General features: G+C 47.1%; 1 protein-coding gene across 4 annotated transcripts in view; it reads right to left on the bottom strand.

Moving 5' to 3' along the window:
* Positions 1–16,022, bottom strand: part of LOC118229915 (centrosomal protein of 128 kDa-like) — a 55,016-nt gene that overhangs the window by 29,060 nt on the left and 9,934 nt on the right. For all 4 annotated transcript variants that reach the window (XM_035422446.1, XM_035422443.1, XM_035422445.1 and 1 more), the window contains exons 9-15: positions 14,558–14,644; positions 12,566–12,640; positions 10,333–10,462; positions 9,726–9,868; positions 9,169–9,435; positions 6,874–7,503; positions 5,159–5,323 (exon numbers count right to left, since the gene is read on the bottom strand). In XM_035422446.1, the coding sequence (XP_035278337.1) occupies positions 5,159–5,323; positions 6,874–7,503; positions 9,169–9,435; positions 9,726–9,868; positions 10,333–10,462; positions 12,566–12,640; positions 14,558–14,644 (1,497 nt within the window). The remainder of the gene's footprint in view (positions 1–5,158; positions 5,324–6,873; positions 7,504–9,168; positions 9,436–9,725; positions 9,869–10,332; positions 10,463–12,565; positions 12,641–14,557; positions 14,645–16,022) is intronic.

Genomic DNA, 16,022 nt, shown 5'->3' on the forward strand with positions numbered 1-16,022 from the left:
GGTGACTTAGGTAATGCACTTGTCTTAACTACTGCTTGTATTTTTGCATAGACTGCATTGTTGCTGTTCTCGTTTGTGTTAGTGTTAATCAGTTTAACCTTCAGGGTCCAAGTTGAACTATGCGGTTGTTCCCTGCACTTGGACCAGTACTTCTCTCTAGGGTTTCCGGCATACTTGTTCCTGGTTATGGTTATACACTTTGTTGTACGTCGCTCTGGATAAGAGCGTCTGCCAAATGCCTGTAATGTAATGTAATGTAATGAACCAAAATTCAATTGAAGAATCGAAAATGCATAAAAGTTTCAAATCATGAATCGAATTTCATTGGATTTCATGAACCGAGTGATTTGACAGAACTGACCCCAAACCCCGCACTGAACTTCGTGTTCCGGCTTTCCTGAAGACAGGCACACCTGAACCCAGGTCAGTGGAATCGCATCTCCATCGAGAGGAGACTTGGCAGTGCTTCAGAAACCCTAAAGGTCACTCAGAGCCAGGTGCCCTTTGCTGAAAATGCTGCATGAATTAGCATACCTCTGCAAGACGCCACTTTAAATATTTCATTAGGTAGAGTGAGCTGTCTGACACAGACATCTGCCCACAGCCATATAGTATATTTAGAGACAATCCAGAGGCATCACCTTGCTTTTTTTTTGTCAACCGTGTATATTTTTGTATGCACACTTAAGTGGATGCCATTTACTTCGGGTCACTTACATACACTGTTTGCCCAGCTAATTAAGACGGTGATGATGTGAGGTTGGACAAAAAACACTTGGCTGGGGATGGGCAGAGAGAGAGAGAGGTGTGCAGTTTCAGAGGCCAGTCTCCAACAACGTTAATTACAGAGGACCTGCCAGATTGCGAAATGACACCAAACTGAACACTAATCAGTCCTCTACCCCTGGGCATGCGTACCCCCCATAGAGCTCTCGATTCAGCCAACCTTTTTGGCTCAGTACAGAGCCGTGGGCACTGGTGCCAGTAATGCAGACGAGTCGACCACAGCAGGTTTGATAGGCAGGCAGACAGACAGACAGACAGACAGATTAAATGATGCCACAAATGTTTTGAGCGCCTCTGTGAAGTGAGTGATACTTGTGCTCCCAATGAACCTGAGAGCACCTCCGCCCTCTCACAGGTACGCTCAATTTTCATTGGCGGATCAAGACAAGCACAATTCGATTGGTGGACAGGATAAGAGGAGAGCCATTCCACTGATGGACAAGGTGAGAGTACAATGCTGTTGGAGCACAGCACAGCAGTGCTATTCTGCTGGTAGACAGTGTATGACAGTGGAATTGCACAGGTGGAAAGGGTAAGAGAGTACATATTTACTGATGAGCTGGATATGAGAGTCCAATTCTACTGATGGAGATGGACAGTGTAAGAGAGTATAATTTTACTGACGGACAGGGAAAGAGAGTATTCATTATATGGATGGACGGGGTAGGACTGTACAATTCTACGGATGGAGTAAGATAGTACCACTCTACAGATGAATAGGGTAAGAGAGTCCAATTCCAATGATGGACAGGATAAGAGTATTCATTATACTGATAGACTAAGTAAGACTGTATACAGTAACTTGTCGAAAGGGTAAGAGAGTATAACTATTCATGGACAGGGTAAAATAGTATGCACCCTATTGATGGAGAGCATAAGACTGTATCACTCAACTCATGGAAAGGGTAAGAGAGTACAACACTTCTAGTGGACAGGGTACTACAGTTAAAGTTTATTTGAGCTGGACATAAAAGGCACCACTATCAGGGTGGACAGATTAGGAGAATGCGATTCCGTTTGTGGGGAACGTTAAAGCAAACAGTTTTTGCTCTTGCTTGTACTAAGAAACCTCTTTGTATGAACCCCCCCCCCCCCCCCCCCCCGCCCCCCCCGCCCCCCCCCAGGTTCCAAGGGAGCTGGTAGAGCTTAAGCAACAGCACAATGCCCCACTCTACACCCTGAAAAGCCTTCATCCATTTTTCACCAACCATTTCAACAGCACTGGCGAAAAGTACTTCATGCTAATATTAGGGAGAACTTGATTTATTCTCACAATTTATCGTTTCCCATTTGATTCAACATTTTCTCTTGTGGATAGACACAATTAATATACAGTACAAGCTGAAATAAGATCTAACAATATAGCCGCCGTTCTTGTTTAAATGAAAGCAGCAGGGGTAAAGGCAAAGCTGGTGCGTGTGTACATTTTGTAAATTCTGAAAAACCCATGGGCACTTTAAGTACTGAAATCTTTTTGTAGATTTAGCATTTTTTTGTCGCTGCTCGCAACTCAAAAATAAACATATGGCTAGACTGTGCGGTTTGTTTCATTTATGTCTCCACCACTGCTACAGCATCTCTCAAAGCAGTACATTTTATTCAGTTTTTTTTCTGGAATGTTCCGCAAATAAAAAAAATCACCTCCTCAGGGCTTCCCGTACTTTTCTTATTGGATTCCCACTCATTTTTTTAAATCTTGTTTTAAAATTCTTTATAAATTCTATTTTTTTTTGTCCTGCCTAGATTCCCTAAAGTAGATATGGTTCACAGGCCACAGTTAGCCAGGACACAAACTTTCTCCAGGACTTTTCAAGTCCATTCAAGGTCACATTCCTCCAGATCCAATGACTCTTAAATACTGTGCAGTAGGCTGTACAGGTGTCATATTGCATTCTCTATCAAAAAAAAGCAATACAAAATGGCCTCATTAAACCAGAAAAATGAGCACTGCTCCAGGATCAGCTTTTTCAACCCCAGGCCAAACCACAAACCATACTCTGCAAAATGCAAATTGTGATCCAGGATTAGTTCCAAAGAGAGTAGAACGTGCACACAAAGCATTTTGGGATAAACGCCAAAATCTGTCTCCGTCCTTCAAGTTCCAGAATTCGCCAATTTAAGGATTTTAAAGGGACACGGGAACCCCGCGTGCCTCCAACACAGGCCATACTTACCGCCTCTCCTGACCATCTCTCCGATTTCCCGCGATTAAGCGCCATAAACCGAAGGCTGAAACCGTATATCTTGTGAGTAACCGGCTAACTTTAGGACGCCGCCGCGCGATCGCCAGCATCGATATTAAAATGTCCGCGAGCCCGACGCTGAGCGACGCTCTCGCATGTCTCTCTCTGCTGGCCTGCCAGAGGGGGCACATTTCCATCGCTGGGTGAGGGGTGACACTGCGGTCTGCTGAACAGGAGTGACACATGCCAAACAGACACGGACGGACAGCTCTGCTCAGCTTGTATGCACCGCCATTCTGAGATTATCAGCTTGCATACGTTCTGCTGGCATGGGAGTCATTTTCTACCATTTTAAACCCACCCACTAAGCATATGTTTTTACACTGGCTGACCTGATGAATGAATGGCGGATGGAATGGCTTCTCTATTTCAATTATCTACAAACTCTTCATATGGCTACTGTTTCATGGTTCATGTAATTAATCCATTGGCCTTTGCCTACACTGTACAGTGACATTAGGTATGAAATAATAATAATAATAATAATAATAATAATAATAATAATAATAATAATAGCTGCAAAGCAGCAATTCCGGGGTCCGAGCAGCTAGTGCAACGATACTGCAATCAGCCATGTCCATGCTTGTTGAACAAAGAGTTCATGTTCCAAATGTCATGTGATCAGACTTATACTTCATAAAAGGAAAATCTATAGTGGCGATGATGTCATATCGATTGGCCGTATGACTTTTAACAAAAAATTATCAAAAAATTATCAATTATCAAAATGTACATTTTAGTATTTTTTTGTATTATTGTTCTGACAACAATAGCCAATGATGCTAAATATTACACATTTTATAAGTATCGACTATTGGTTCACAATTCAGTTAGGAGTTAGTACAAAGATGGTTCACACCGATTCCGATATCGACCGGGTGTATGGTTCATGAGATGAGGTTTTCAAACAGTGGAAAATCTAGGCAAGCGCATTTTATTGGCCCAATAATATTACTTGTTCTTTGTGAACAGGGGCATCTAATAGTTTTGGTAGAATGTCTCTACGTCGAACGGGGTAACGACTAAGTCAAATGCTGCCATGATCTAACAGATTGCAATTTCACACATCCTAAACATGCCTACCAGGTTTCACCATACCGTCTGGGAGATATAGGCATTTCCCCAAGGGGAAAAATAAAAAATAAAAATAAATAACTACATAATAATAAAAACACAAAATGATAGGGTTCCAGCAGCTTGGACCCCTCATAAATAATAATAATAATAAATTATAATAATATCATTATTGCTGGTACCCACAGCCAGCAGCAGACTGTCTGCCTCAACTGCCTGCCTATGTCTCTCAGTGTAATAAATATGTGATTCATATTCCCGTCTCCCTAAATAACTCATTATTATGTGAGGTCTGGACCTGCCTGCGGTAGCAGCAAGAAGACTCCCTTGCCGAAGTCTTCTGGGTGAGCTGGAGCAGCAGCACCCCCTGGTGGTGGAATGTGTACGGCGAGGCCAAAGCTCTTTTAAATGGAGCAGGCAGGCGGCTCGTTAAAAGGGATTATCCTGAAGTACGCGGCAGCTCTATCTCCCCCAGAGTACCTACAGCCGCACGCTACTGAATTATACGGCCGCCGCGCTGGTCACACGCTCACAATGATAACGAGCTTTACTTTGCACAGGACTCTTCGTTCGTCTCAAACCGTTTCCTGCTCGTGTTTGGAGAGGAGGGCTTCGCCACCTGCTCGTTAAGCTACAGTCGCCCAACTGCAGTGGGCGGCAATGTAGTATTAAAGGTTGCAGGTTCGATTCCCAGGTAGGACACTGCTGTTGCACCCTTGAGCAAGGTGCTTATCTAAATTGCTTCAGTATACATCCAGCTGTATTAATGGATTTTTTTTTGTAAGTTCTGTAAGTTGCTGTGGAAAAATGCAAAATAGCAGTAATGTATTGTAACTGGGAGATGCAGAGTGGCCATTTTTTGCAGAGAACCACTGAGACAGATCATCTGAGATGAGGAAAAAGAGGAGGTTAAAACTGAGGATAATTAAAAAGCCAGGACTGGGCGTTGAACCTGGACATTGGGGGACACTCCCCTGCGTGAAATGGCACCATGGGGTTCCCCTGTGAAAGAACGGCGGCAGAAACGCGCGCGACAGGAAGAGGCGCGACCCCACCTTCTCCTCCAGCTCCTGCTTGAGCAGCTGGCACTTCCTGCCGAGCTGGGCGTGGCCCTCTTCGGCGCGAGTCAGCTCCTCCGTCAGCTTGTCGCACTCGGCCTTCATCTTCTCCACCTGCCGGCGGTGCGCCCGCACCTTGTCCTTGTCGGCTGCTCCTTCCGCCTGCGGGTGGAGGTGGGGTGGAGGTGGCGAAACACAGTAACATATAGCAAACAGCTACGCGCTGGGCCGCATTCCGTACCCGGGACCTAGGGGCTGTAAATCTGGAAGTCCTGCAGCATGCTCGGAATATTCTCACAACTGACCTGACCCAGAGAAGAGCCAGCAGAATATTAGCTACCGCTGAAGCCGCCCTATGTAGAACTGAATTGATTCTGACATGTGATGAAGCAATAGCAAGCGGTTAGCAAGTGTACCGAGAAGCGCGATGCTGGCCGGTCTCTACAGCTGCGAAACGTGTAGCGCGGCGGCTAAGCTCATAAGAGTCGCTGGCGGCCGCCGCCATGGCAGCGATCACGGCCGGTCGCTCACGTTGGCCCCCAGACGCACGCGCGAAAATGGAGAATGCCTCTGAACGGGGGCCTGTCCAAAGAACTGAGACACTTTCCTAACCCTATCTGGGTCAGGCAATGTGTTCTCTCACAGACAGACACATACACACACTGCAAAAACCAAATAATAAGCCTAATAATCTTAACAAGCACTTTAGTCTTATATTCAGACTTAAAACCTTATTTCTATTACTTTTTGGGTAAAAAAGACAACAAGATTGCCAATGGGGTGAGACTATTTCGCAGCAAAAATAACTTAAAACAAGCTAATATTCTCTATTTGAGAGAAATTAAGACTTTCTCATTACAAGACTAAAACATTTGTTAAGACAGACTTTTTTTGCACTGCACACACGCTCACACACACACACACACACACACACACGTTACATGCATAGAAAGGCTAAAGCCTGCTCAGGGAGAAGAGAAAAAAAAAAAGTTTCCTTAGCGGCCCCGTCAGTATAGCCCTTCCATACACGTGTGAACCCCTCGGTTGCAGATCAAACCCTGGGGACTACGACTGCAGCAGAAGCACAGAACTGCCACTGTGCTGCTAGTACTGGAGTGGGTTTAAGCAACTCAGCATCCCCCGCGCCCCCCCCCCCCCCCTACAAAAATACACCCACAGGCTGCCACAACACCCACAAGCTAACATCAGCGATCTGTGAGAGATTTAACTTCTGTGAGCTGTGCGGAAAATATCGACTCTGAAATTACGATTGACGGTTCGGACGTTTGGCCGATGCGTTTAGCAAAGCGTCCTGCAGAAGTGCTAGAGAAAGTGAATCTGAGGACGGTAGGCTGTCGGGTTGTTGGAACGGGTGTAAGTGGCACAGCAGGGGCTCAAAGGTAACCGCTATCCATACACGTGTGAAAAAATAGTACGCTCTGTATACTTCCAGCATCCATCCATCCATCCGTCCATTATCTATACCCACTTATCCTGAGCAGGGTCACGGGGGGTGCTGGAGCCTATCCCAGCATGCATTGGACAAGAGGCAGGAATACACCCTGGACAGGCCGCCAATCTATCACAGGACACACACACCATTCACTCACCATTCAGTGAGTCTCAGCATACTATTTTTAACATGGGTAACCAGGAGGTAAAAAGGGTATAGGAGTGGGAAAAGGGGGCCTGGTTTGGGAGTGAAGACTCACCTTGAGCTCCCTCAGGTGGTCCTGCAGCTCCTTCTTCTCCTGATGACAGAGCCTGAGCGTCTCCTGCACGGCCCGCTCCTGCTTGGCCCTCCCGTCCTGCAGCGCCCCCTGCAGGCTGGCCAGCTCGCTCTGCCGCAGCTCCCTCTCCAGCTGCAGCTGGCGTCCCTGGGCGCGGGCCTCCTCCAGCGCCGCGTCCAGCCGCCGCTGCGCCTCCTCCCGCGCCTCCTCCTCCTCGGCCAGCCGGGCGGCCAGCTGGGCCCGCGCCTCGCTCAGCTCCCGCGCCGCCGCCCGCAGCTCCAGCAGAGCCGCGCGGTCCCGCTCCCGCCCCCGGCCCGCCTCCTCCGCCCGCGCCTCCAGCGCCCGGTTCTCCTCCCGCAGGCGCGCCTCCAGCAGGCCCTGCCGCCCCGCCTCCTCCTCCAGGGAGCGGGAGGCCTCGCGCACCTCCCGCGCCTCCTGCTCCAGGCCCAGGCGGAGGGCCTTGGCCTCGCTCAGCTCCACCTCCAGCCTCCGCGCGTCCTCCTCGCGCCGCGCCAGGCGCCCCAGCACCTCCGCCAGCTCCTTGCGCAGGGCCTCCGCCTGCTGGCCGAGCGTCTGCAGCGCCACCTGGAGGCCGTCCCTCTCCTTAAGGGCCTGGGAGGAGAGGAGCTCATTTAAATAAGTCAGCGCGGAAACCGAATACATAAACACACGTTCATTTTGATCGTGCACTCGTTCCCTTCCTCGATGTGAGAAGTCAAACAGAAAGAGGAGCAACGTGTACAGCAGAGGTGGAAATTCCAGGGATTCATTCCAGCCGCTTATTTTCACTCCTCGCTCAGCCGAGCGTCAGCCTGAAGCCACGTCAATCACAGACGCGGCGGACGAGGAGAGGCGGATCCACGGGCGGATCGTTTATACCTCACGCGTTCCGGGAAAAAAAAAAAAAAAAAAAAAACGTCCGCAAAGTCAACACCGTCCTCGCCGAAGTGTCCTCCGGGAGCCGCCTAGCTCCTCCGAGGAGCGTTTAGCCTAACGGAACGTCCATAAAGACGGCGGACCTCAGTCAACGTCCGGGTCACGCGAGGACGGAGGAGACGAGGACGGATAGAATAAGAGACTGGAGTGAACCCCAGTGATCGGAAAGTAAAAGTCCTGCCCATGTGTTTCTTCCACCCATGAACTCAACCAGCTGATTTCACTAATTAGTTCTACCTCCCGACTGAATAATTGTGCTAATTTAACAAATCCGGGTGATCTGAACCAAATACTGGGGACGACTTTTACTGACTGAACCTGGATTTTCCACCGCTGGAGTACAGTAGAAAAGTTTTTGTTTTCATTCAGTAATTTAGTGGTATGTGGCATGCCGTGTGACGCTGTCATAGCACGTTCCTTTTAAATTGAGCCAATATGCCTCAGACAACATTCCATCTGAATTTGAATAAATCTGCTTGCGAACCAGCAGCACGGACGCAGTTCTGTCACCGATGGGCACAGTCAGGCAGCCTGTGGGCAACTACCCCGTGGTCTGGAGGAGCCAGTGCAACAATAACCCACAAATGCACAGCCTTACAACCCGCTAAAGCCTACGAACTGGCTATGGGCCTGATTTACGAAGACCTTCAGCACGTGCGAAACCAATAGCATGACCACTGACTGGCCATGGTATTAGTTCTGCACCAATCACAGATTGTGTTATTAGTTTTGTGTGTGCCTTAAGATTCTGCATGCGTTACAGGCCCTAGTAAACTTCGCCCTATGGATGAACAGAGCCAGATGCGTGCCCAGACTCCCTGCCGGTTACAGCTGGTGAGAAGACGCACCACAGACAAGACTGAAAACAGCAGTGCTCCACTGGAGGGCGCTATAATATACTCCCAGTATTTTTATCAAAATGAAAAACAATTCTGGAATTCTCTTACTTCTATGAAACTAGTCAGTGGTAATATAAACACTGATCCAAATGCAAGACATTGGATAAAATGATTAAATGAAAACTGTAAATTAAAAGGCCAAAACAAAAAACAATGTCAAAACTTCCAGCATACTGTGTGAAAATGATCCACTTAATGGGGAACAGAAATTACAGAGGCATTCATAGTTGAGTGTGTGACTGAGGGCAGCAGAAAACTAAATGTTCCTTAGAATGTTTGTTTTTGTAAACTGTTCCATCTGCAGTCATTCAATCACGAAAAAAAAAAAATCAAACTGTCAGTCAAACTCTGGCACAGTTGAGCTGTTGTATACTCTTTCTCTAGCAGGAGGCTGATTAAGTTCAGGGTGGGGGCGGAGTCGGGGGCGGGATCAGGGGCTGACCTTCCGGGCCTTGTCTGCGCTGGTCTGCGCCTCCTTGCTCTGCTCCTCCAGGCTGAGCTCCAGCTTTCTGCACTTGGCCTTCCACTGGCGCAGGGCCTCCTGGGCGCGGCTCTTCACCTCCTCCCTCCTCCTGTCGCTGTCGGCCCTCTGCGCCTCCGCCCGCGCCCGCTCCGCCTGGCACTCCTCCGCCCGCGCCTGGATCTCCTTCAGCTGCTCCAGCATCTTCAGCTGCTGCTGCTCACGCCGCTCCAGATCCACCGACAGAGCCTGAGACGCACAGAGCAATGTAAATACACACACATGCACCAACACGAATACACACACATACATACACACGCATGCACAAACATACGCCAACATAAATGCACACACATACATACACACAAACGCACACACATACACCAACATAAATGCACACACATACATACACACACGCACACACTACACCAACATAAATGCACACACACACACACACACACACACACATATATACATATTCACACATACATACACACATTCAAACATACACACACACACACCCAATCCTCTCTCCTCACCTCCACCTGCACACACAGCTGTGTTCTCTCCCTCTCCTTGCGCTCCACGGCTCTCCTCAGCTCCTCCATCTCGCTCAGGACCGCACCACGCCCCAACTGCAGGCGTAGCTCCTGCACCTCCCTCTCCAGCTCCAGCCTCTCCACTGCCAACACACCCGCCCTGGCCCATTTAAACCCACACATACGCTGACTCTACCATCCCTCTATCAGCCAGGTCTAAACCGACACATACACTGACTCTACCAGCCCTCTGTGAGCCAAGTTTAAACCCACAAATTATCCATCTGAGAGTCAGGTTCAAACCTACACATATTCTACCACCCCTCTGGTGAACACAGGTAGATGTTTTACAGGTACATAGATTGGTATGTTACAGTGAATACAAACAGCCATTTTCCAGGTAGACGGAGGATTATGTTCAGATGAACACAGGTAGATATTTAACAGGAAGACAGAGAGGTATGTTCAGGTGAACACAGGCAGAAGCTTTCCAGGTAGACAGACAGCACGTGTACAGGCATTCAGGTGTGTACAGGCAGAATTTTTCCAGGTAGACAGACAGCACGTGTACAGGTGTTCAGGTGTGTTCAGGTGTGCACAGGCGTACCTGACCCCCTGTCCCTCTCCTGCTCGTCGCAGCCCTGCCGGCTCCTCTGAGTGCTCAGGAGGGAGATCTGCTGCTGCATGTCCACCCGCTCCTTCTCTGTCCTCAGCAGCTGCACACGCAGGTCTTCTACCTGGGAGAGAGAAACACACACGCAGGTACATATATACATACACACAGACACATGCAGTGAGCAGTGAGAATTCTTCAGTCACAAACTGTAGAGTTCTTCCTTAGCCTACCAGCCTACCAGGCTGCAAATACTGAGCTCACCAGTGCTCTCATTATGCTTAATCATTTTCCAAACGGTTGATTTTGGTGATTCTCAGCCACATATTGGCTTCCTTGACTTTCATTGGCAGAAGCCTGGTCCTTACGCAGACAAACAGCAATAACAGACTCCAAAGGCCATCAATCAATATCATTCAAGCCTAGAATCAAGGCTAGATACTGAAAACTCTCTTATACTCACACTAAAGAAGCAATTGAACACACCTGACTAACCAGAAATCCTGTGGAGCAATTTGTCCCAACCTGAAATTTGGGGGCCATGTATAAAAAGTGCTGTTATTTCTACATGGTGAGGCCAAAATTAGGGATGTGAACAATTTGTTGATTCATGGACTGTCAGTCATGAGCACGCACGTCGAATATTAAATTGAATAATTGAAAATGTTTTTTATTTTCAATTTTAAATTCTCAAACCATTCAAAATAAAAGATCACCAAATGTAACCCAGGCTGCTGCTCTAAATGGGTAATAGAGGGAGTGGGTGGGGGTTGTTGTCATTCACTTTGCTTCCCGACAGTTGAAAAGATAGCCAGTTTGTAAGAGTGCCACGTGTGGAATGGTTTTGAAAAGCTCAATGAAAGCACTGTTCAGCGCAAAATATGTACTGCCAAAATATGTGCTGCCAAAACCACACGTCGACATCTATATGATGTTAACCCACCTAAGAACCGAACATCTGAGGCAAATAAGTCGGCAATTGCTCTTTTCAGACAGCAATAGATCCACGGTCAGAAATGTGTGGCATTCACATCCCTAAATAAAATTCCCTTTAATAAAAGCTGAAAATCTGCTACTTTAACTACATGGGTATTGTTTGAGAGAAAATTGAAAATTGTGGAGTACTGAGGAAAATCGAGAAAAAAAAGTGTCATCATCCCAAACATTATGGAGCTCACTGTATGTACAGTACACACACGCACAGGCACTCGCGTGCACGCACAGGCAAACAAACGAATAGCCGCTAACATACAGAGTAACACCAACATGCCTGAATGTGCAGCGGTGCCTTGGAGATACGAACGCAATGAGAATGGAAATTGTTCAGAACTCTGAAAGGTTTGTAACCTTGAAAGTGACAAAACACACACAGTTGAATCAGTCCTATTGATTGGAAGCAATACATACAGTAGTCTTACTTTTTAATAGGCTACTCATTTTGCAACAATAAAAGTTTGTAACTAATAATGAAAAACTTCTGGTGAACGGAATTACATTAGAAAATTATTTTTCACATGTCTGTTTCCTGAATGATCTTGTGTTCAACAGCTTTTTGTAACCTCTTCTCTTGTTTCTCTTTTCTGGCCCTTTTATAAAACACAAATTATTTCCCCCCTCATTGAATTACTTAGCAATAGTGCTAAGACATGCCCCATTGTCTTAATTTTTTTTTATTTTCAAATAGGGGTTTTTTAATCACTAGAAAGTGGAACTCATTTCAGTTTAATGCTTGTATTTTTTCATCAGCAATAACAATGCCTATTGATAAATTGTGACAGCTTGTACTATTTCCTGGTTTATTTGACCAGTCTGTCTGTAATTCTACTTCTTCAGCGATATAATAAAATACAAATACATTAATGAGCATTATACAGTGGCTTACATCTAAACTGTCACCATACACACTGAAGCACATGCTTAAAATGAGAATTAATTATAATCTACCACTAACAAATAAATACCATTTTACTTGGCAGACATTTTCAAGATGATATGCCATCTATTCACCTTCTTTCTGCCTTGGTAGAGTACAATTCAACACAATTCCATTTATTTATTTATTTATTTATGATCCCCATTAGTTATTACCTCAGTAACAACTATTCTTCCTGGGGTCCACACTATTGTCTCACCTGCTATGTCAACCAATTGCTGTCAGGTTCTAATAGCCACTCCAGTGCTACTGTACCTGCTACCCCCACCCAAGCCAACACCATTGGACAGATACCTGCTGCAGAAGGGTGTCCCGCCCCCCTTCCGACTGGTCCAACAGCCTCCTGGTCCTCTCCAGCTCCTGTTCGACCTACAGGGCATAAAACCATGTGCTCTCACTCTTACACTGCACTTACACTCATAGAGAAACTGTTACCTGACATCACCACTCACACAGCCTCATTCATGCCGAACGCCTGCTTATTCAGCCTTATTCATGCTAGACACCCTTACTCACTCCACTGTGCATAGCTATTAATGCCTTATGACGCAGGGGATAAGTAATGTGGGCGGGGCAGGCAGTGTATCTCCCACCACAGCCGGGACTGTCGCGGTCAGGATATGATTCATCGTCGCCCCGGGAACCGGAGCTTTGGGAACCGAAGCGCAGCACCCAGAGAGTTGAGTGTTCTTCTCTAGAAATCAGGTCGAATCATTTTTCAAAGGTAAGGACGGGTCATCCGGGGATGTATCGCGTGCCTGCCCCCCTTTAACCTCTCCGATAAAAACGACACGAAACGGGAGGCGGGCTTTGTTATCAGGAACTCTTTTGCCGGATGTCAGTTCCAAAGCCCGATCCCTTAGGAGGCAAAGAAAATCTCATTCCCCCAAGACCAAAAAACTGAAAGACTGGGAAAAGCTAAACGGGCAGCAGGAACGATGTGGGGACACACTACCATTCCATTTGAAAGAGGGAAAAAAAACAATAGATGCGGATAACGACTCAGACAGGAGCACTGCCCCCCGGTTCAGAATGTCTATTTTATGGCCGTGACCATGGTAACCGAGCCGCTTTTCATCAGGCCCACCGGGAGGGAAAACGCAGGTCTGTGGCCGTTAACGTTCTGAGCGGGGAAAAACGGCTCGCGCGCCGACAGCATTAATTACGGGCGGACACAGAGTGCTCCCCTGGCAAATTAACGTCGCGATGCGCAAACGTCTCTCTGCTGATCTAACGATTTACAATTTAGATTAACCTACGGGTTCAAAGGCTGCCACTCTGAGACTCATCGGTCTGGAAAATTCCCCCGGCGCCCTGGGAAAAATGGAAGGCGGTGCGAGATGACTCAGCAAAGACCTGACACTGCAGGGCACGGCAGACAGGAAGTTGGAAAGAGCGCTGCATGGACAGCACTGTTACGAGCACCAGCCGCACAGAAACTTTGATCTGGTGAGAGGTTGAGCTGTGCAGTGCATTTCTATGGTGAGAGGTGAGCTGTACAGTGCATTTCTATGGTGAGAGGTGAGCTGTACAGTGCATTTCTATGGTGAGAGGTGAGCTATACCATGCATTTCTATGGTGAAAGGTGAGCTGTACAGTGCCTTTCTGTGGTGAGCAGTACAGTGCCTGTGGAATGCTCATTCAAATCTGTTTTGCAGCGCATTGGTAGATGTAGAGGCCAGTTGGTCGATGTATGATTTTATCGTTTCTTCATCCTTTCGTCACTTTTCATTGTGTATAGTGAATAGGCACACAGTCTGGCTGTTGTTCATTTGGAAATATGCTAGCCATAGAACCGTTCTGGATGTGTTCAAACTTCCGGTGGTTTCCACCAGTGAGTCCAGTTTGTAACAGCATGTACTTGGTGCATGGGTATGGTTCAAAACTTGCGCATCCTGTCCAAAGCAATGGATGACCTGGTCACCCAGCTTGGTTTATTATCCAGTTGGGTCACTTGCCAAGCCGGGGTTCTGGTACATGCACACAGTGTAACCGCCACAACTGGCATAAATGCAAACGGCAACATAGTAGCTAAGAGAGGGGATTCAGCAGAGATTCTGTACAACTTCAAAGATCTTTAACTCATGGAGCCCTTTTTGTATTCATTGTACTCCTTCAGCCAATAACCATGATAGGATTTGCTATGAGCCTGCACAGCACTGACCAAACAAAAAGGTCCAAACAGTGCTGTCTGCACAGCACAGACCTAACAAATAGTTGGGGAATTGGGGAGAAGATCCACACACACACACACACACACACACACACACACTCTCGCACACATACCTTGTTTTTCTCACACTCTGATCTCAGCAGACTGCTCTTCATTGCCTCCTCGGATTCACCAGCTGCGCCCTCTCGCCTTCTCAGAGCCTGCAGGAACAACGAAAAAAGCATCACGGTACTGTACAGCACGGTACTTTATAGCGAGAGATGAACAGCTACTGTTCACCTCTCGCTATAAAAATGCACTGTGCAGCTCACCTCTCACCATAGAAATGCACTGTATAGCTCACCTCTCACCATAAAAATGCACTGTACAGCTCACCTCTCTCCATAGAAATGCACTGTAAAGCTCGCCTCTCACCATAGAAATGCACTGTACAGCTCACCTCTCACCATAGAAATGCACTGCACAGCTCCCCTCACCATAGAAATGCACTGTAAAGCTTGCTTCTCACCATAGAAATGCACTGTGCAGCTAACCTCTCACAATAGAAATGCACTGTACAGCTCACCTCTCACCATAGAAATGCACTGTACAGCTGACCTCTCACCACAGAAATGCACTGTACAGCTCACCTCTCTCCATCAATTTGTACTGCACAGCTCACCTTTCACCACAGACATGCTCCACACTACTCACTTTTTACCATAGATATTCTGTATGCTCTCATCTCTTTAAACATGTGCTGTATATATTTATTTGCTTGTTCGTGGGTGTGAGTGTGCATATGTGTTTACATAGTAACACTTATACTGTGCAACACAAAGTAACCAAGCTATGCAAATAACATTCTCATTAGAGGGTGGTAAAGTCATTGGATCTAAAGTGTAGATTGTGTCCAAAAATAATTTTTGCAGTGCATAATTAAATAAATGCACGTTGCACCATAGATGCAAAGTTCTGCATCTCCCGTTCAACTGACAGAACCACAATAGTTCTCCATGGAAAAATGAACAATAACCTTAATTTCAATGCATTTTTTTTTAACCTTTGGAGACTTTCACACACAAGCACTTACATACATATAATAAACCAGCACCCTGCTCGCAGTTCAATTAACGACAATTCAGGCGAGAAGATTGGCAAATGAAAGTGCCTTGTGTTCCGGCTTCGGAGAGACAACGCGGAGCACTTCCTGCTTCTGAATGGGAGCTTTTCATTTCAGCTCCCGCCATTCAGAGTGACACAGAGAGGACGCTGGAACGGCTCGGCGCCCTGGGACTCTTTCAGCCCGGGGCCCGCGCTTCACAAAAACTCAGGAAACAAAAACGGCAGCCCTCAAAGCAGCAGATGTGACGCTCGTTGCCCGCGAGCCGCAATCAGACGCTGAAAGTCCCTTTCTTCCACTGTTGTAAGAGACAGAGCTCGTTTCTCCCCCTCGCTTTTCTCTTAATTACCGTACAGGATCCTCTATTCCCAGCTCCCGGGGGGGAGCACCGTCTCCTCGTTAGCACCGTTCAGATTATAAAGATGTAAATCAGCTGGTATTTATCGTTTGTAGAGGCTACGGAACGGAGCCGATTC

The sequence above is a fragment of the Anguilla anguilla genome, chromosome 6 (assembly GCF_013347855.1).
Source record: "Anguilla anguilla isolate fAngAng1 chromosome 6, fAngAng1.pri, whole genome shotgun sequence".
In the NCBI taxonomy this organism is placed as follows: domain Eukaryota; kingdom Metazoa; phylum Chordata; class Actinopteri; order Anguilliformes; family Anguillidae; genus Anguilla; species Anguilla anguilla.